Below are 21,354 nucleotides of genomic sequence, written 5' to 3'. Positions count from 1 at the left end.
AAAGTAAGTTAAAATACTAAATCAACATGTGATTTAATAAGAATGACAATATACACAGAAAATCAATGAGCAAATGTTTAATATTTTGCTATCTACTTTTTGCTACTCTTTAATAGCCACCTTGCATTTAGTAGCTGAAGAACTGAGTAGGAATATTTGATAAGCGTTAAAGGATTTATCAGTTAAGAAGCTAAATTTACACTACTAAGCTACTACACTGAAAAAAGTATCCTACTTATGATAGCTCAAATTGTCTTACGATCATTGTTTCTAATTATACAAACATTTCAAAATTACTTTTCAAAATTGCTACATTCTGGTCAATATACTTAAAGAAAGCATCTAATTTGAAGTAAATAGTTGCCATCATCCTAGCCTAAATGTATATACACACATATGCATGAATATATGTGTGTGTGCACATGAGTACACACACACAAGTTCAGTTAAATACCACTTGGAATTTGAGTTCAAAAGATTTTTTTTGTTTCTAATTATTAAAAAATAAAGTTTATCAAGATTTTATTTAACAAGAAATAAAAAAAGACAACCCTAGTGTAATACACTGATCATAAATGCAATTTTAATTATTTATTGTTCATTTAAAACATATTATGATTTCATGTACCTCATGAGTTTTGTTTTACAATATTTTTAACATTCAGTTAAGTTTATGCATCCAAACTGAACAAATACAGTTGCCTATGTGCCTGGAGAACTGGACTTGTGAACTTTTATATAAGTATGAATAAAGCATATCACATAGTAAGAGAAAATTACTTACCTGAAACTTATCCTTTCAGAAGGTACACTGGGAAAATGGATTCTTTGAGCCCCTGTTTCAACTCCAAGTATGAGCTTTCTAGCTTTAAGAGCCATTGACACTGCCCCTAGGGGCAGCACAAGCTTTGGAACTCCCCTAGTGAGTATGTCAGTAGTTTCTTCAGGTGCCTTCCCTCAGTTCTTTTCAAATTCAAAAGATGAGAGGAAAAATAACCCAAGAAAAAAATCCTGTAAAGCAGAAACCTTACTCTTTGAGGGAAGGAGGGTAGCTCATTTGTGAATCCATTCCAGAGCACGCTTTCTGAGAAAAAGAAATACAGGTAAGTAATTTTCCCATCTCCAAAGGTGACTGGTGATTAATGAGTGGATTCACAGAGTGTGGAGAATAAGCTCCAGGGATGTCTGTTTAACACACAACAATCAACTAATGAGGACAAACATAACAATGAATGGTACAAGAACCAACACTACTTTTGAATTACCTCAAAACAAAAAGTAAAAAAAATATTAAATACCTCAACGTTAAGCTATACACTAGATTGCAGAAATAAACATGAGCTTGGAAAGTTGTTCAATAAAGCCCCCAAAAGATCAGTCAGTAAGACAGACTACCAGACATATGTCCAGTAAAAACTGTACTGTTACACATTTACTTAATCACTTTATGTTTATATGTTAAAACGTTTTCAAATATTTGAGTTAAACTTCACAACAACCTGTGAGATAGACTATTAAACCACAGTACACTAAGGACCTAAACTGGGGACACTCATAATTGACATCACTACCAAAGAAAAAATGTACTTCATAAAGAAAATATTATCTAAGTATCTCAAATAAGGTAATCAATTTTATAAGCAAAATACTATAGTCCTTTCATTCTAAAGTCTTAGTTTTAATGTAAAATTATTGGCTTTATCTCAAACTTGTAAAAGATCAAAACCCTAAATATGTGAAATCAGTATGTACCAATATTTGAGGAGACAAATGTGAAAGCCTGAATAAGATATATTTCAGGAATTAGCTAACTTACACTCAAACCAATTTAAATATTTAGAAAATAGTAATACCCTCAGACCCAAGAGACTAACAACAGAAAGGAAGAAGAGTATGCATGAATAATCACATGTTAATATATATTAAATTAGAAATCTGAATAAAGATATAAATTTCATAAACATTGAAGGAGAATGCCAATTTTAATAAGTGGCACATATTTATAAAAAAGAAATTACGTAAACCTAGACAAATGTAAGTTTATAGATAAAAATCCAAAACTGCTGAAGTGACTGTAGTGTAAACTCTATTCATAGTTTAACAAAATAATACAATTTATCATTAACATCTACCAAATAAATTTATTGAAACTGATTTGAACTTAAAACTACCATTTAAAAAGAAAATTAAATAGAAGCATGAACCCACTTTTAAAGAATCAATTTCTGTTAGGTCCAGTTTCATTCAGAAACTTCTTAGAAGTTAACTGAAAGTTATGTTAATGAAAGTTGTCAATAATCTAAATTTGGAAGGATAAATTTCAGGGTGATCAGGAAAACACAAATATTAACAGTATATATGGAAAAGAGCAAAAATGAAACTCAGGAAAGTAGAATAAAAATTCTACTAACTAGAAAAACTAAAATAGGTCCAGACAAAATCCTCTTACATGGAGTCATCCTCTAGGACGTGGAACTTGGTAAGTACACAAAGTATGGGGACAACATTACTTCACCATGGTAAAAGTCAAATACTAGCAGTAAATGTATGCCACTCTTCCTGATAGTAGCAGGAAAGGTGAAAAGAGGTGGGATCATTAAAACGTTACCAGGGAAACATCATCCTATTGGACTCCCTAATGATCAAATAAAAGGCAGGAATTGAAACGCAGGGGGTTGGCAGGGTGACTCAAATGAGGGGATAGAAAGACAGGGCACAATAGAATCTAGGTTCCCAACTCTCCCTTTGCTTCTCTCACCCAAAAAGAAAAATTGAGAGTATTTTAATCTTTCTATTTTTCTCTAATATCTCTTTCAAGTCTAAATAAGAGCTAAATGGTATCTGAAAGATGAACATCTTTAAAGCAAAATACCCTTAAAAAAAAAGTCATTCTTATAATGGACATTGGCTAACAAATAAGGTTGACAAAGGCAAAATCCTTCCAGTTACATACATATAGGTCTCCTAACTGTCTCTATCATCAAGTTTCTCATTTTATTTTCCACAGAAGCTGGACATTATATTATATAAAGAGAAATGACCACTAGAGATGAAAGATGTCGTCACTGCCAGTACTCTATTATTCAACAAAAACAAAAAAATTCCACTGTATATATGTGAGTAATTGATCAACTGTACCACAATCAATTAAGTGATTTTTCTTCAAAAACCAGCTATTCAGAAACGTGGAGTGTGTTAAGAGCCTAACTCAATGAAACTTCTAAGATCTCTGAGTACTTGAGGAAATGAATCCTTCCTGTGAAATGACTTAGAATTCAGTGTCATCATTATTTAGTATGGTAAGATTAATCTGCACAGCATCTTTAAAACAAGAAGAAGAAACTACTAAGTATTATTGTCATGAGAAAAAGCTAGACTTTTGAGATGGAAATATACCCCTCATTAATTTAGGAAAGATGACCAATGCCAATAAAGCATGAATTTGAAAAATATGAAACAATTTCTAAGTAACCACAGTTTAACCCATAACTAGCCAATGATTCATATTATTTCAACAGGAATATAAAATAGAAAATGAAGCTTATTTTACAAGAATGACAGTTACTATTACTATTGTAGAAAGGAGTCTACCAGTTTTGGAATAGTGTCCATGTAACTCTTTCCACTTACTCCCAAACCTCCATCAAATTTCCTAACAAGAATTAGTACAGTGCTTTCCATAAGTACAAAGTAAGCACTTAATGAGTATTGTTAGTGATAGTGATACTGAAAAAATAAACACTTGAAAAAGTTCCATTACTTAATCACCAAATGTAAATATAAATATGTTTTAGTCTCTAGATGATTCCCATAGCTAACATTTATCAACCTCTGGAAATTTTGAGTTCTTTTTTGTAATTATCACCAAAAAATTCTATCTTGCAATTTAAATTCCAAAATTTTCAAGAAATCAGGAGATCAAATGGCCTAAATAATTTTCTGAGGACCTAGATAGAATATAAGACAAAATTCATCTTTCTCTCTCAACATTCTACTTAAATATAGTAGTGGCTTAGGATTTGCTTTATAATCATCAATGAGGTAAAAAGGATGAGTCCACATAAAAGAGCAATATGAAAACATCTACTGGGGCTTCCCTGGTGGCACAGTGGTTGAGAGTCTGCCTGCCGATGCAGGGGACACGGGTTCGTGCCCCGGTCTGGGAAGATCCCACATGCCGCGGAGCGGCTGGGGCCCATGAGCCTGCGCATCCGGAGCCTGTGCTCCTCAACAGGAGAGGCCACAACAGTGAGAGGCCCGCGTATCACAAAAATAAAACCCCAAAAATCTACTCATGTTTTATGTGGATTTATGCTGTGGTTGTATGTGCTGCCAAACTTGAGGGAGGGACCTGAAGAACACTATCAGGGGAGCGAATTATTCAAATCATAAAAGTGATTTTAAATGATTCATAAGAGCCTTAATTAAAAGTGAAGAGGGAGGGGACACATGCTTCAGGAACTTTTAATTTCTAAAACGTGCTTTATTATCAACACAAATTCATAATACTAAGTAAAATAGCCTTTTTTTTCAATAATGATACTCCCTAGTTTTATTACTAAACTTCAAAGTTCCCAAGAACTCTTTCAAGCATCCACCTACTCAGATCTAAGTAATATACTTATATCCATAAAAATAATGTCTGCCAAAGGTAACAAACCAACTAGCAAATAGAAGTCGTTATTAAAGAATCCTGAGAGCCTCTTAAGGACTTTGACAAGGTAGCAGAGCTACATGCATACCCTAATCCAGGGCTTCCAACCTGAGCACTATCAACATTTGGGGCAGGATAATGCTTTGATGTGGGGGGCTGTCCTGTGCATTGTAGGATGTTTATTTAACAGCTTTCCTGGACTCTACTCCTTAGATGCCAATAGCATCCCCACCTCCTTCCCCACCCCAGCTGTGATGACCAAAAATGTCTCTAGGCATTTCCAAATGTCTCCTGGGGGGACAGTCAGCCCCAGCTGAGAAATCAGTGCCTTAAACAGAAATACTTATCTATACCATTAGGGAGGATGGTTCTCTTGAACCGAAATCTCAAAGGCCATGCATAGTGCATGGTAAGAGAAGAAGAAACCAGCCTATCCAGGCCTGATAAAAATGTTGAATAAACTCCAGCAATCAATGATAAGACATGTAAAAGCCAGGTCTCCCTATATCTCATTAAGGATGTTTTTCTGGCCATTCTGTATCTGAAAATTTATGGCATTGTGCCTTATGTTTTTACTATAATCAAAGAAATAACTGAAGAATGAACAGATAATGGCATCCTTAAACCATTAAAATAAATGAGTCAAAGAGATGTCCTAAAAGGAATAGGATTCAGAAATATTCTACAACAGTAATGGATAAATGAGAACAAATTGTATCCAAAGAATTCAAAAAAAAACAAAACTTACTAAACAAGGCATCCATAAATGTCTCACTTCCTTTATGATCTATTCACTGTGAAGCTTCCTTATTCTTTTAATTCACAATAGTAACAAAAATCTCTTAGGAGTCCTTACCCTTATGAACCATTACCAATTTAGACCACAGTGCTAATAGCTAACATGTTACAACCTTTGGAGGGTAGCTCTAAACTGATGGCAACTATGGGCAAAACTTAAGCACCAAAGGAAAAAAAGAGAAAGAAGAAAAGACTAATTACAAAAAAGAAAATGTGGAAAAGGACTTGCATAGCACACAGTGCTCTTCTACAGTCTAAAGAACATTTGTTTTATCCACCAAAAATTTAACTTCAGAGAATCTATCACACAACTCTAACTGGAAATGGGGTTAAAAAATCTTAGCTCCCACTAACCTAAGTGTCTTAAGCAAGGATGCCCTCACAGTGTGAATCCAATTATACCAGTCGCCTTTGGAAATGTATCCATAATCCCCTATTACAATCTCATCCTTTTTAAATGACCAAAAGACTTTTTTTATTCACCTTTAAACATTGTTGCTAAAAGTAAAACTTTCCACAGAAAGTGATAAAGAACTGAAAATCAGAGCTTAGAATGAAAAGATACCTTTAACCACAAGTACATAATATCTACCATGAAATGTTAAAATCTAGAACTTACCCCAATGGCAGAAATCAGAAGAAACCACAAAGAGATTACTAGGATCCGCTAGATATTTACTGAAGAGTTTTCCGAATTCCTGTTCTTTTGACTCACTCAGAGCTCCAACCAACACAGGAATAATGGTAAACTCATCCTTATGGCTTAAAGAAAACAGAAAAAAAAAAAAAAAAGTCATTTAAGAAATATAAGAATAAAAATAGTTTTCCATTGTGTTGGCACTAAAAAGTGGAACATTTATTAATAGTGGAATGGATAATATACATAATATTGCTGAATTCTTAAAATCTATAAATTAATGTTTAAAGAAAACCATTTAAAAATATGAGGTACAGAGTACTAAAAATATCTATTTAAATTACAGAAATGTACAATACTTCTTTAGGTAAACAAAGCTATTTTACTACTAATAATATCCTCGAATATAAAAATAAGCCCATCAAACCATCACCAAGTCAAGTCTTCTCAACTACCCATAAAAGCTACAATCATCTCTGCCCAATGCTTCTGTAATTTTAAGAGTATTAAATTCTTCCTCACTTATTTTAATTCTATCCGATTATAAATACCACCATTTCTGGCACTTGTTCTATAAACCTGCCAAGTGAGACCTACAAAACTTATCTTGGCTCCCGTAAGATTCACCAAATGCACCTTACTCCTATACTAATAAACAGATACAGGACAGTCTGAAGATACAACTCAAATTTCACCGGCATCTAGGGTGGACATAGAATTCAAGGAAATAGATATTAATTTCTAGCAGCAAGAAAAAGACGCCACGCCCATCCACAATGTTTATGGCATATCCACAAGTCCCTTTTTCACTCTATAGGTTGAAAGATTTATGGAAAAGGAACAGAGCAGATTAATTAAGAATAACTGTGACGGGCTACAGAAACAGACCTTTTAAATTTTTCATTGTAGTGAAATTTTGTTTACATATATTCAATATTATTTATATTCTAAAGGATCCCAGATTTGGAATTTTAGAAGCATGAATCATGTTTGTCTGACTTGTTCTAAACAGGACTTTAAAAAAATCATTGTAATAAATGCTTTTTAATATGATAATCCGGCACTTAATTGATGTAGGACAAACAGAATTCATAAAAGGGTCTGTAAAAATACTAGGTTTAAGTATTACCAAAATAAATGTTAGCTCAGCTTCATAAAGCTAAATTCAGGGCACCCAAGCGCCTCCCCCAAAAAGGCCCCCTTACCCTTGTCAATTGCGAAATAAACAGATCATACAGATCTCCAGTCCCTCTGCAATGCAGGGGCTTCTTGGGCAGAATCTGCATCTATGGAGTAAGAAAAAAAGAGGAAGCTGGCAGAGGAAGCTGCCATGGGATATCTCTTTCTCTGATTCTTACCACTTTGCTTAACAACTGCATGAACGAATAGGGGCTCTTCAGTAAGTTAAGAGTGATTATCATATGAAAGAAAAGAATTTGAGTTCTAGTAAAAATTCAGGAAGATTGTTATGAATTGTTCTAACTTCAAGTACTACCTACATAAATAAATACACTAAGATCATTAAAGAGTCTGCAAGTAATTACGACATAGTAGGGAAGCAGTTATATAGAGTATAAAAAACAAGAAGTCAGAAGAAATGGGCTCAAGTACTATCTCTATCACATACAAATAAATGTTGAGAGCATAGGTAAGTTACCAACCTAAAAATTTATATTATTTGTAAAATGATCATAATTACAATACCCTTTTCATAAAACTGTTACGAAGTAAGGAATACTACAAGAAAAGTACTTTGTCAACAATAGTTGCTTCACTCTGAGCAAACAACACGTCTCCTCTCCATAACAGCCATCAAACTATTCAATTAACCTGTCTGAACTATCTACACAGAGGTAAAAGTCTAATACTACTTAGAAATCTAAGTTCTGAATCAAGATTCATCCATCCACCTCTTTGTTATTTCTCTTTTTAAAAAATTTCTTGTTGTTCTCTATCCTCACAAAGCATGACTTAGAGAAAAGAGCATTTGGCTTTGAAATGTAGTATTCCTAGGTTTTAGAATCCAAGTGGTGAAGTTGGCCTTCCCTAGTGAAGGAATATAAAATCTCACCCTCAAATGACAATTATAAAACTGATAAAACTGTCCAAAAAACCAAACATTTTGTGCTCTGGAAATCAACCAAGGGCGAAAAACACAGTGAGAAGAGTTTATTCATGAAAAATAAACTGATTTCTTGGGAAGAACAGTGGAAGTCTGGCATCTTACCAGGAACTGACTCTATCTCCCTTCCCTGCTCCACCAACATTATGGTGAAAGCAAGGTGAGATTGCCTGTGAAAACCAGCAGCTTCACCGCTGAAGGAAGCTGACTTTGATTTGCAGTAGAGAGCAGAATACCCACACCCAGCAGGAAACAGAAAATCCTGCAGCTTTTGTAGCCTGAAATTACCATATCATTTGAGGCAAGCCACAAACCTGAGGACTACCTAGAAATCTAACAGGGAGGTCTGGGAAAGGAGAGACCCATATAGGGACTGAATAAATTCATATATTCTGAGGAGAGGCCCTGATGGTGCCCTGGCTGAATAGGAGGCAGCACATGTGTGCAGGGGAGGTCCATAAGGCCCTAAGCTCTCGCCAAATGCCAGGTAATTGGGAGGATGAGAGCAAGCACAAGGGTAAGTGGAGACCTGAGAGACACCAAGCTCTTACATATCCCTGGCTGACTGGAAACCTCCACATATGCACAGGGAGACCAGAGAAGATCCAACAGAAAGCAAAGGAGGCAAACTTGAAAATTTCATATGAGCTCCCCAAAACATACACAATCCAGCAGCAGAGGGTGAAAGGTATACAGGCTCAACATGTTTAAGCACAACCTCCAAACAAACAGTAGCTAAGCACTAAGCAGTGCAGATACAGGGGTGAACTCTAGAAAGCCAAGGTAAAAAATATAAATAAGAATTTTTTAAAAGCTAAGGAGATACATCAGTAGCCAAATACTGTGAGAGAGACAAATTCCACACATAGAGTCCACGAAAGTTACTTTTAAAAAAATTAATGAATGAAACAACCACCACCACCATCACTACCACCTGCAGAAAAAAATTAATAAAATCAGAATAAAGTTGCTATAAAAAATGGGCAGAAGACCTAAACAGACATTTCTCCAAAGAAGACATACAGATGGCCAAGAGGCACATGAAAAGATGTTCAACATTACTAATTATTAGAAAAACGCAAATCAAAACTACAAAGAGATATCATCTCACACCAGTCAGAATGGTTATCATCAAAAAATCCACAAACAATAAATGCTGGAGAGGGTGTGGAGAGAAGGGAACCCTCTTACACTGTTATGGGAATGTAAATTGGTACAGCCACTATGGAGAACAGTATGGAGGTTCCTTAAAAAATTAAAATAGAGGGCTTCCCTGGTGGTGCAGTGCTTGAGAGTCTGCCTGCCGATGCAGGGGACACGGGTTCGTGCCCCGGTCCGGGAGGATCCCACATGCCGCAGAGCGGCTGGGCCCGTGAGCCATGGCCCCTGAGCCTGTGCGTCTGGAGCCTGTGCTCCGCAACGGGGGAGGCCACAACAGTGAGAGGCCCGCGTACAAAAAAAAAAAAAAAAAAAAAAATTAAAATAGAGCTACCATCTGATCCAGCAATCCCACTCCTGGGCATATACCCAGAGAAAAACATGGTCCAAAAGGATACATGCTCCCCAATGTTCACTGCAGCACTGTTTACAATAGCCAAGACATGGAAGCAACCTAAATGTCCATCAACAGAGGAATGGATAAAGGGGTGGTACATACATACAATGGAATATTACTCAGCCATTAAAAAGAATGAAATAATGTCATTTGCAGCAACATGGATGGACCCAGAGATTGTCATATTGAGGGAAGTAAGTCAGACAGAGGAAGAGAAATATTGTATGATACCGCTTATATGTGGAATCTAAAAAGAAATGATACAAATGAACTTATTTACAAAACAGAAACAGACTCACAGACTTAGAGAACAAACTTACGATTACCACAGGGGAAGGGTAGAGGGGAGGGATAGTTAGGGAGTTTGGGACTGACATTACACACTGCTATATTTAAAATGGATAACCAACAAGGACCTACTGTATAGCACAGGGAACTCTGCTCAACATTATGTAACAACCTAAATGGGAAAAGTATTTGAAAAAGAATAGATACACGTATATGTATAACTGAATCACCCTGCTGTACACCTGAAACTATCACAACATTGTTAATTGACTATAATATAAAATAAAAAGTTAAAAAAAAAAGAATAAAGTTGCTATAATATACTATTGGATTGGCTAAAAAGTTCGTTCTGGTTTTTCTGTAAGATCTTATGAAAAAACAGAAACAAACTTTTTGGCCAACCCAATATGTAAAAAGTCCAGTTTCAAGAAAAAAATTGTGAGCCAAAGAAAAAGGAACCTGTGACCCACTCTTGGGGGTAGGGTGGGGGTGGGGGTGGAAGTAGAAGCTGTATCCAAATGGGACCGGATATTAGATTTAGCAGACAAAGATTTTAAAAATTATTAAAAATATGTTCAAAGAAATAAAGGAAACTATGCTTAATATATACAACATCAAACATATGAGGATGCACACAATGGGAATCCCAGAAAAGTTACAGTAAAAGTATTAGAAAAAAATAATGGCTGAAAACTTTCCAAATTTCATGAAAAACATTAATCTACAGATCAAAAAAACTAAACAACCCAAAGTAGGTAAATATAAAGAGATCCCCAACCTAGGTATACCATAATGAAACTGATGAAAATCAAAGACAAAGAGAAAATCTTGAAAGCAGCAAAAAGAAAATGACTCATTACTTACAGGATGGACTTTTCAACAAATGGTACTGGGATAATTGCGTATCCACAGGAAAAAAGTGAACTCAGACCTTTACCTCATACCATACACAAACTGGATGATAGCCACAACTATAAGCTAAAACCGTAACACATCTAGAACTGGGTTCAGCAAACATCTTTTGAAATGGGCCATACTGTAGGTTTTCTGGGCCATACAATATCTGTAGAAACTACTCAACTGTCACTGTAAAGAGAAAGCAGCCATAGTCATTAGGTAAATGAATGGGTGTGACTATGTTCCGATAAAACATTACAATAACAAGCTGTGGGCCAGATAATGGTCTGCAGAACACATTCAAGAAGAGAAAATCTATGTGACCCTGGATTCAAAAGCAGAATCCATACAAGAAAAAAAAAAAGACAAAAATTCATCAAGAATGTTTGCTCTTCAACAGACATCATTAAGAAAACAAACAGACAAGCCATACAATGGGAGGAAATCTTTGCATATCATATATATGAATAAAAAAACCTGTGTCCAGAATATATAAAATCTTGTAACTCAGTAAAAAGATAAATTATCAAATTAAAACTAGGGCAAAATATATGAATAGACATTTGACAAAAGAAGATACACGAATGACTAATAATCATATGAAAAGTTGCTCAACTTCATAAGTCACTGGAGAGATGCAAATTAACACCACAATGAGGTTACACTACACATCTGTCAGAATGGTTGTAATAAAAAGACTGACAATAACAGGTACTGGCCAGAATGTGGAGAAACAGAACCCTCATGCATTGTTCCTGGAATATAAAACAGCGCCATCACTTTGAAAAACAGTTTGGCAGTTTCTAAAAGAGTTAAAACACAGACTTATCATATGACTCAGCAATTCCATTTCCAAGTAACTATTCAAGAGAAAGGAAAACATATGTTCACATAAAGACTTGTACAAGAATGTTTTTATCATTATTCCTAATAGCCAAAAATGAAAATGATCCAAATGTCCATTAACTGGTGAATGGTTAAACAAAATGTGGCATATTCATACAATGGAATAACTACTTGGCAATAAAAAGAATGAACCATGGATACATACCGCAACATGGATGAATCTCAAAAACAGTATGCTAAGTGAAAAAGGACAGACACAAAAGACTATATTTTATATGATTCCATTTATTTAAAATTTCCAAAAAATACAAATCTATAGAGAAAGAAAGAAGGTAAATGGTTGCCTGAGATTGAGAATGGGAGCAAGAATTGCCCTCAAATGGACACAAGACTTCTTTTTTGGGTGATAAAAATTGTGTTTTAAAACTAGATTGTGAGATGTCTGCACAAATCTATAAATTTATTGGAAATCAGTGAGCTATAATCTTATGTGGATGAGTTTTACAAGATATCACTCATACTTCAAACTTCAATAAAACTGTTAAAAAAAGAAGAAGAAGAAAGAAAATCCATCTTTGCCACTTGCAAACTGTGCTACTTGCACCAGGTTACTTAACCTATCCTAAGCCTCAACTGTCATCAGTAAAAAGAGTTAATAAAATCTACCTTGCAAAACTCTTGTGAGCACTTCAGTAATGTAGATGAAAGTTTTACCCCTTCTTTTTCTGTCCTATACCTTAACCCGTGCTGCAGAAAATTACTATATCCAAGATGTGTAACAAACGAGAATTGAAATCCCAGAACCAATAGTGAAGCACTCTCCTTAAAAACAAACAATATGGGCTTCCCTGGTGGTGCAGTACTTAAGAATCCGCCTGCCAACACAGGGGAGATGGGTTCAAGCCCTGCTCCAGGAAGATTCCACATGCCACGGAGCAGCTAGGCCCGTGTGCCACAACTACTGAGCCTGCACTCTAGAGCCTGTGCACCACAACTACTGAGCCCACGTGCCTCAACCACTGAAACTAACGCATCTCAACCACTGAAACCCATGCACCTAGAGCCTGTGCCCTGCAACAACAGAGAACTAGAGAAGGCCCACGCGCAGCAACGAAGACCCAATGCAGCCATAAATAAATAAAAATTTTTAAAAAACAAACAAAAACCCAAACAAACAATATTGGGACTTCCCTGGTGGTCCAGTGGCTAAGACTCCGCACTCCCAATGCAGGGGGCCTGGGTTCAATCTCTGGTCAGGGAACTAGATCCCACATGCCGCAACTAAAGATCCCGCATGCCGCAACTAAGATCCCACGTGCTGGAACAAAGATCCCACATGCCGCAACTAAGACCCAGTGCAGCCAAATAAATAAATTAATTAATATTTTTAAAAAAACAAGATCACCGTATCACCAATGCTCTTAATGGTACAGAGCACAAAAAGTCTAAATTCTAATGTAAAAATTCTAATATAAAAATGTGAATTTGTAGCTAACATAGTTCTACAGTTAATGCTATAGTTAATAACACTATTGAATATTCAAAACTTGCTAACAGTAGATCTTAAAAGTTCTCATCAGAAGGAAAAAATGTGAACTCTAATATGAATATTCTAAGTAATAAGAAAACAATTTAAATGGTAGTATTTTTACTTAATTAGTGATATATAAGTAACTGAAATCTTAAAATTGATGACATTTTAAACTAGATGAAATACTGTATACAAATAGTTATTTGCTTATTCTTTCTATGGCATTAATCTGAATATTTCTCCCCTGAACAACACTGATGAACATGAGAATTTTCTTTTCTATACAAATTGTTCCAACTTCCCAAAAATTTTAGAAGCAGTCCAGAGCTTCTCAGGTGAGAATTAAAAAAAAAATCATAGGTACTTCCCTGGTGGCGCCGTGGTTAAGACTCCGTGTTCCCAATGCAGGGGGCCCAGGTTTGATCCCTGGTGGGGGAACTAGATACCACATGCATGCTGCAACTAAGAGTTTGTATGCCACAACTAAGGAGCTGGCAAGCCACAACTAAGGAGCCTGCCTGCCGCAACTAAGACCCAGTGCAACCAAATAAATAAATAACTAAGCCAGTCAGAAGAAAAATTATTCTTATCCCTAAGGTGCTAAGGCTGTTGCCACAATAATATTCCTATATAATTTACTCTCCTCTCCTTTTTTAGACAGAAAATATGCATAGGGAAAAAAGAGGACAAAACATATGTAAATATAAAAAATCTTTACTCTGATAAAAATAAAATACATCCCAATCTTCTCAAATGTCTTATGCTATCTCTTGCTCATCCTTTTCATGGTCATAGAAACTAAAATTATTCCATTATGACCAACAAAGAATTTGTACTTATTATTCCAGAGATTCTCCATGTTCTATCTATAATTCTAAAAAATGCTCTCTTCCGGATACAGGTAATACTCAAAAGGAAACTTCTATGTTCATGAAAAAGGGAAACTGGGGAAGGGGAAGAAAAGGGAAAAGGGACAAGGTAAACTAGCTGTCAATGACAACTAAAATTACCATTTAAGTCATTTATAAATCTTTACTGTTGGATCAAGTAAGTGAATCTAATGAGATTATCAAAACTAATTTCAAAGGTTATATCTTTCTAAATTTCCATTCCAGCAGGAATACTGATTAGAAAGGTTTTACAGGAGCAGGCATATTTCAGGTACCAGAGAATCGTACTAAACTCTGTTTTGGAAACTCAACCATTTGAAGCAAGAGTCCTATGATAAATTGGTCCAAGTCTGCTGTCAGAATTATAGAGACATTCTAGTATTTTGAGAGAAACAAGTCAACATTTATTTCCATGCCCTATGCTCTCCTAAAATTATACCCGGGTTTACACCTAAAACTTAACAGCTTTACCATCTCTGATAATTGTATACTCTTAGGCCTTAAACTTGCCTTAAAATTATCTTACTCTACCACATAGAAACATTTACCAAGTTTTGCTCATTCTAACCTTTAAATGTCTCCCATAATCTGCTCAGTCTGCTAGCCTATCCACCACTACGTTAGTTCTAAGCCCCCGTGATTTCTAAACTATTTCTACCAACCCCTTCCAATTCTAATCCATCCTTCACAGTACCATCACACCATCAAAGAGTAATACTCTTATAGTCAAGTTCTAATCATCTCCCTCTTTTGCTGAGGAACTTTTACTAGCTCTATACCAATCATGGAATGAAATACAAATATCTTAAAATGACATTCAATGCCCTTCATAATCCTGTCCCAACCTACTTTCCAACTTTCTAATCCTGGCCCTCTTACTCTACACCTCTACAAAGTTACCTATTCAAATGTCTCCAGTCCCACATTGGTATCATATATGTGTGAAAAGTCGGATAAGGTATAAGATAACAGGAAGTGGCAGGACCAATATCCAACTAAAAACATTCATATCTGTGAAAAAACTTTTTCTAACTATGCAGGCCAAACAAAAAACATCTACAGACAGACCTCAGTTACTAGCTCGGCCTTCTGCAACTCCTGCAAGCTAAGTCGAATAATTTTCTGTACTTAAAATAAGCCCTGGGCTTTCTTACTCCTATACTTGGTAGTTACAGCACTCCCTTTCCCTCAAAAAATTCTGCCCCATTCTGTGAAAATTATAGCCATCCTCAAAGTCCACTCAAATATCACCTTCTCTACAAAGCCTTCTGTGCTCCCCTAACTCAGCTATCACCTACATCCCCCTTTTTTGTTCCTATAAACTCTTCAATCGTACTTATTACATTTTGAATTATATTACATTTATTTATATACAGTTATCTCTCCTACTAGACTATATGATGAGGAAACACACAATATTTACTTATTTTGTATCACCTGTCATTCCTTGCACAATTAGGCAACTCTACTAATACCGGAAAAATTCAGATTAACGAAAATTTTTAAATTTGGAGAGTAAATGTCATCTTAAAAACCATCAAATCTTTACATCAATAACTAGTAAAACTGAAGGGGGGGGATTATGATTATGGGCCAAAATGAGTTTTGTTTATTAGCCTACTTAATTACTCCCCATGAATAAAATACATTATTCTTAATCTGCGATTAACAGCAACATTGGAAAAGGAGTCTCTTGTGTATTCCTGAGAAGGTCACAAAGGTAAAGGAAAAGAAATCTTTTTTCCAACCCAAAATAACAAGTTTTAAATAATAAAACCAGGGACTTCCCTGGTGGTCCAGTGGTTACGAATACGCCTTCCAATGCAGGGGAAGCGGGTTCGATCCCTGGTTGGGGAATTAAGATCCTACATGCTGTGGGACAACTAAACCTGAGGGCCACACTACTGAGCCTGTGTGCTCTGGAGCCCGTGCACCACACCTAGAGAAGAACCCGCATGCCACTACTAAGACCCAATACAGCCAAAAAAATAAATTAATATTTTAAAATAAATAAAATAAAATCAGAGCTATAAACTGCTAAAAAGTCCTTCTGAGACAAGGAAAATGATATAGGACATAAACTCATATCAACATAAAAGAAAGGAAGCACATTAGAAAGGGATAAAAGAATGTAAAATAACATCTTTCGTTTATTTCATTTTATTTTTCTTATTCTTAATTGATCTAACAGATAACAATTGTTCAAAATAATTATAGCAATAATGTGTTTGGTACTTATAGCTTATGAATGATAACAATGTTATAAGGGACAGGAAGGAGAAATCGGGAATACTCTTGTTATAAGATACTTGCACTACATGAATCAGTACAGTGTTACTTGAAAGTACACTTGCATCAGTTACAAATGTATGTTGCAAACTTTAAAGAAACCACTAAACAAAGTAAAAAGAAGTAAAATCAATATACAAAGAGAGGAAAGAAAATGAACTCATATTAAATGCTCAATTAAAACCCGAGCAAGAAGAAAAAGAGGGGAAGACAAAAAAGAATAAAGAACAAGGGCAATGAACAGAAAATGGTAACAAATATAACAGATATTAATCCAAGTATATCGATAATCTCTTAATAGGTGAATGGATACACTGTAATACACCCATAAAATGGATTATTATTCAACATAAAGAAAAATAAGCTACCAAGCCATAAAAAGACATGAAGGAATCTTGAAAATATATTACTAAGTTAAAGAAGCCAACCTGAAAAGGCTACATACTGCATGATTCCAACTACATGATATTCTAGAAACTATATGACTATGAAGACAGTAAAAATATCAGCAGTTACCAGGGGTTGGATGGAGGCAGAGAGGGGGGAGAAGACGAATAGGTAAAGCACGGGGGATTTTTAGGGCAGTAAAACTATTTTACGTGGTACTATAATGGTAGATACATGACATGAGGCACTTGGCAAAACCCATAAACTATATAACACAAAGAGTGAACCCTAATTAAACTCTGAACTTCAGTTAATAATCATGTATCAATATTGGTTCATCAATTATCACAAATGTATTATACTAGTATAAGATGTTACAAATAGAAAAAAAGTTCAGTTAATAGTAATTAATACCATACAAGGCATCTGACATTCTCACTCAGGGAACTCAAAAATATAATTAATACAAATAAACACAAGAATTACAAGAATTAGGTTTAACAATCTGGATAAACTATATAAAATCAAGATTTTCTAAATATATATAATGGTATAAGTACTAAGTTACCAAATCCTAACCATGGTGAATTTCTAAGATTGGCTAGAACCTGAAACATAAGATGAAACAGATTTAAATACACGGTACTGTGCTTTCAAGTTGCCCATGTTCCAAAATATTAGTAGTAACAAAAAGCATTATATGGCTAAAAAGATAATAATGATATTTTTACAGTAAACATGAACATTTTTATAGGGTCATATTTCTCAAACACTTTGAAAGTTACTAAAGAACTCTATTTACTTTGCACATTTTTCTGAACAAAAAAAGCATTGAAATTAGGGCAAAAGAATTGTTCTATATCTTGACGGTGGTGAATATTTACAACTCTGCATTTATCAATATTCATAGACTTCTATGCCATAAAGAGCATATTTTACAGTATGTAAATTACCCCAGAAATCAATTAGAAATTTAAACTGTAAGTAGAGTAAATGGGAATGATACAGAGAAAGGAATAAAAGGGGCGAAAGATAACTGAACAGAGTAAAATGCAAAGAAAAAGAAGAGGTGGGATCATGTTGTTAATTTTAAGAGTGAACAGTTTTTTTCAAGATAGACGATTTCTACATATCCGAACTTAACTCTCTCAAATGCAATTATATGCAATACTAAAAACTACGAATTTCAATCATAAAGATAATAAATGGAAAAAAGGATCAGAATAAAATACTTAAGATATCATCTCCTATTTACACGTTTTAATTTTCACAAAAACATGTGTACGTATAAATCTTATACATATATTGTATATACACAAACATATGTTAGCATATCTATAATAAATTTTACTGTCAGTAAACACTGGTTGAGGAGAAGCAAAGAGGCTTTCACTGCTCATTTTGTACTTCTTGATGTTGTTTACACTTTTAAACCATGTACATCCATTTTTTAAATGTCAACAAAATTAACTGAGCAAGGGGATTATGGGTCATTTTATGTTTTCTCCTCTATAACCTCTAATGAATATCATTTTTAAATCTGTTTAAAATAATAGAGAATTATAAATAATAGATATTTAATTGTTTAACCTGTAATAATTTTTTATAGTAGTGAAAAATGAGGGAAAAGTTTTAAAATTAAATGATCAATTGAAGTATTACAGAGACATATACTTGAAAGTCCTATGTATACCCAATAAAAAGGAGTTTAAAAAATGACATGGAAATAGGTTCATGATATGAAAAGCAGTTAATAAAAAAAATCTGATCTCACTTTTGGAAAAATATTTAATAAAAGTATTAAAAATAGATTGTTATTAATTTATTCAACAATTAATTATTGAGATCCTTTTGTGTACCAGGTACTGAGATGGGTACAGAAGATACAGGGTAGACTAGCTGCCCTGGAGTAGGGAATAGGTTAGGGAAGTACCAGAGAAGGGAGACAAAGAGCTACTTAACTGCAGTGCTACTGTGGTAGGTCGTCTACATATATAATCACCAAAATTCCTCCCACTTCTGAATGCTCATGCCACCCCTCCCATTAGGTATAGAGCCAATTTCTCCTTCCCTTTGAACCTAGCCCTCCAACTTACTTTGCCAAGTAGAATGCAACATAAGTGATACTGTGCCAGTTCCAAGCCTAAATATTAAGAGGCCTAGAAGTTTCTACTTGTTTTCTTGTTACCCTGAACTGCCACGTACTTCAGGATAGCCCAGCAGGAAAGGGAAACCATGTGTAGAGACAGGCCCTGAAGGAAGAGTAACAACAAGTGGAGATAGCACCAAGATGAGAACTAAGGTGCCCAGCAGACAACCTGCATCATAGCCCAAACAGAAAGTGAGAGCACCTTGGAACATCTAGCCTAAGTCAACCTGTCTCAACTGGCAGCAGATAAAATAGAGATGACTGGTTGCCACTCATCCCTGACCAAATTTCTAGCCCAAAGAATCATAAGCAAAAAAAAAAAAAAAAAAAAAAGGTACTTTAAGGTGATATGCCATGCTGCAATAGATAACTGAGACCAAAAAATGGTACCTGGAAAGTGTATTACTGTAAGAGAAACCTAAAAAATATGATATTGGCTTTGCGGACACAGAGATAGGTGGAAGTTGAAAGGGCAACAAGGAGCCTGGAAACTGGATGAGCAGTAAGGATACTGCTATAGGAGGTTAGAAATAGGGTTATCCATATTATTTACTGGGAGAACAATTAGCATAACTGTCATATGACATAACTTAGAAGATTAAAAATACACATAGTGAATCTATAGATCTAGCTAAGAAGATTTCCAGACAAAATATTCAAAGTGTCAATGGCTTCTTTATAGCCAAGTATGAGAAGGTACAAGAAGAAAAACATGAGCTAAAGAATTATAAGCAGAATTTAAAAGAAATATTTCCAACCAGGAGTTGCTTGGTTGGAAAATAACTGTTTCTCATCGCTAGCCTCTATAGACAGCAGAAGACTGTCAAAGAAACAGCACAAGGACAAAGATCAAATCAGTGCTAACAAGAACATGGGCTCAGAGGCATCAAATCAAAGCGCATCTGTAAAATGTATTAGGAATTCAGGAAGACTTAAGACAGTGCTTGTATACCCTCTCAGGCAGGTGAAAGGGCTTCTAAGAAACTCCAGGCCCCTAACTTGAGGTCCAAAGTAGAAAAAAGCCTGTCTCAGAAAGAACTGTGGATGTGACTTTTGTCTAATGGAATGCACTTATAATCTGATGTATAGAAAACCCACAAAGTGTTTAATGGAGTTCAATCAGTTTGTACTAAAAAACAAAACAAAACACTGTTCCAAATGAAAAGACGCCTTTAGGCTCTTAAACTGTCACATACATGAAGCAGACTAAAACTGCTACTTAGATGCAAACAAGGCCCATTTCTTATGGAAAAGTAAAAATGACTCAGAGAGGAGAGCCAAGAGCAGAAAGGATCCAGTCAAGAGCTAAGAATAATACAGGTCTTCCTCAACTTACAATGGGGTTAAGTCTCAATAAACCCACTGTAAGTCGAAAATACGTTTAATACACCTAACCTACTAAACACCTAGGCTGCTTAGCCTAGCCTACATTAAATGTGCTTAGAACATTTACATTAGTCTACAGTTGGGCAAATCATCTAACACGAAGCCTTTTTCATAATAAAGTGTAGAATCTCTCATGTAATTTACTGAATACTGTACTGAAAATGAAAAACAGAATGGTTGTCTTGGTACAGAGGATTTTAAGTGTACTGATTGTTCACCCTTGTGATCACGAGGCTGCCTGGGTGCTGCAACTCACTGCCACTGCCCAGAAACATGAAAGAGCAAGCATACACATTGCTAGCCTGGGAAAAGATCAAAATTCAAAATTCGAAGTACAATTTCTGCTTAATATGTATCACTTTCACACCATCAAAAAGCCAAAAAATCTTAGGTGGAACCATCTTAAGTCAGAAACCATCTGTAATGAATTATGAAGCCACTATCAGACAACAGAACCAAGCCATAATCAAGGATATTTTCTATTTCCTGGTTAGAGTTCAGAATTGCTTTGGACCAGAGACTACTACATGTTTCCCATTCTTTCACTCTGCAACGGAAGTAACTATTGTGCTTTACTGTCCTTGTCTCAAAACTGTACACTGAGTGTATTGGGAGGGTGAGGGGGAGACTTGCCTTCTTAGTTCACAGGTATCCAAATCAAACAGAGCTACACCCAAGGAGCCTCATCCATATCCCAACCTAATGCAGATCATAAGATAACGGACTTTGAACCTGAGGTCATAAATGGATAAGATTTCTGGGCATCTTAGGAGAGCTGGGGTTGTCCTCCATGTTGGAGAAATGTGAATTGTCCACCAGAGGAAGAATTGTGGTAGTCCATCTGCAAAGATGGCTGCCAACAATTCCTCCTACTCCTGTACACATATGCTACTCCTCCTATCAAGAGGTGGCATCTATTTCTCCT

General features: G+C 35.3%; 1 protein-coding gene across 3 annotated transcripts in view; it reads right to left on the bottom strand.

Moving 5' to 3' along the window:
* Positions 1 to 21,354, bottom strand: part of MEMO1 (mediator of cell motility 1) — a gene marked incomplete at its 5' end in the record, with an annotated part of 129,908 nt that overhangs the window by 14,160 nt on the left and 94,394 nt on the right. For all 3 annotated transcript variants that reach the window (XM_079721219.1, XM_079721220.1, XM_079721221.1), the window contains one exon: positions 6,072 to 6,214. In XM_079721219.1, coding sequence (XP_079577345.1) covers positions 6,072 to 6,214 — 143 coding nt within the window. The remainder of the gene's footprint in view (positions 1 to 6,071; positions 6,215 to 21,354) is intronic.

The sequence above is a fragment of the Hyperoodon ampullatus genome, assembly GCF_949752795.1.
Source record: "Hyperoodon ampullatus genome assembly, chromosome: 15".
NCBI classification, from domain to species: domain Eukaryota; kingdom Metazoa; phylum Chordata; class Mammalia; order Artiodactyla; family Ziphiidae; genus Hyperoodon; species Hyperoodon ampullatus.
This window is presented reverse-complemented; position numbering and strand designations above follow the sequence as displayed.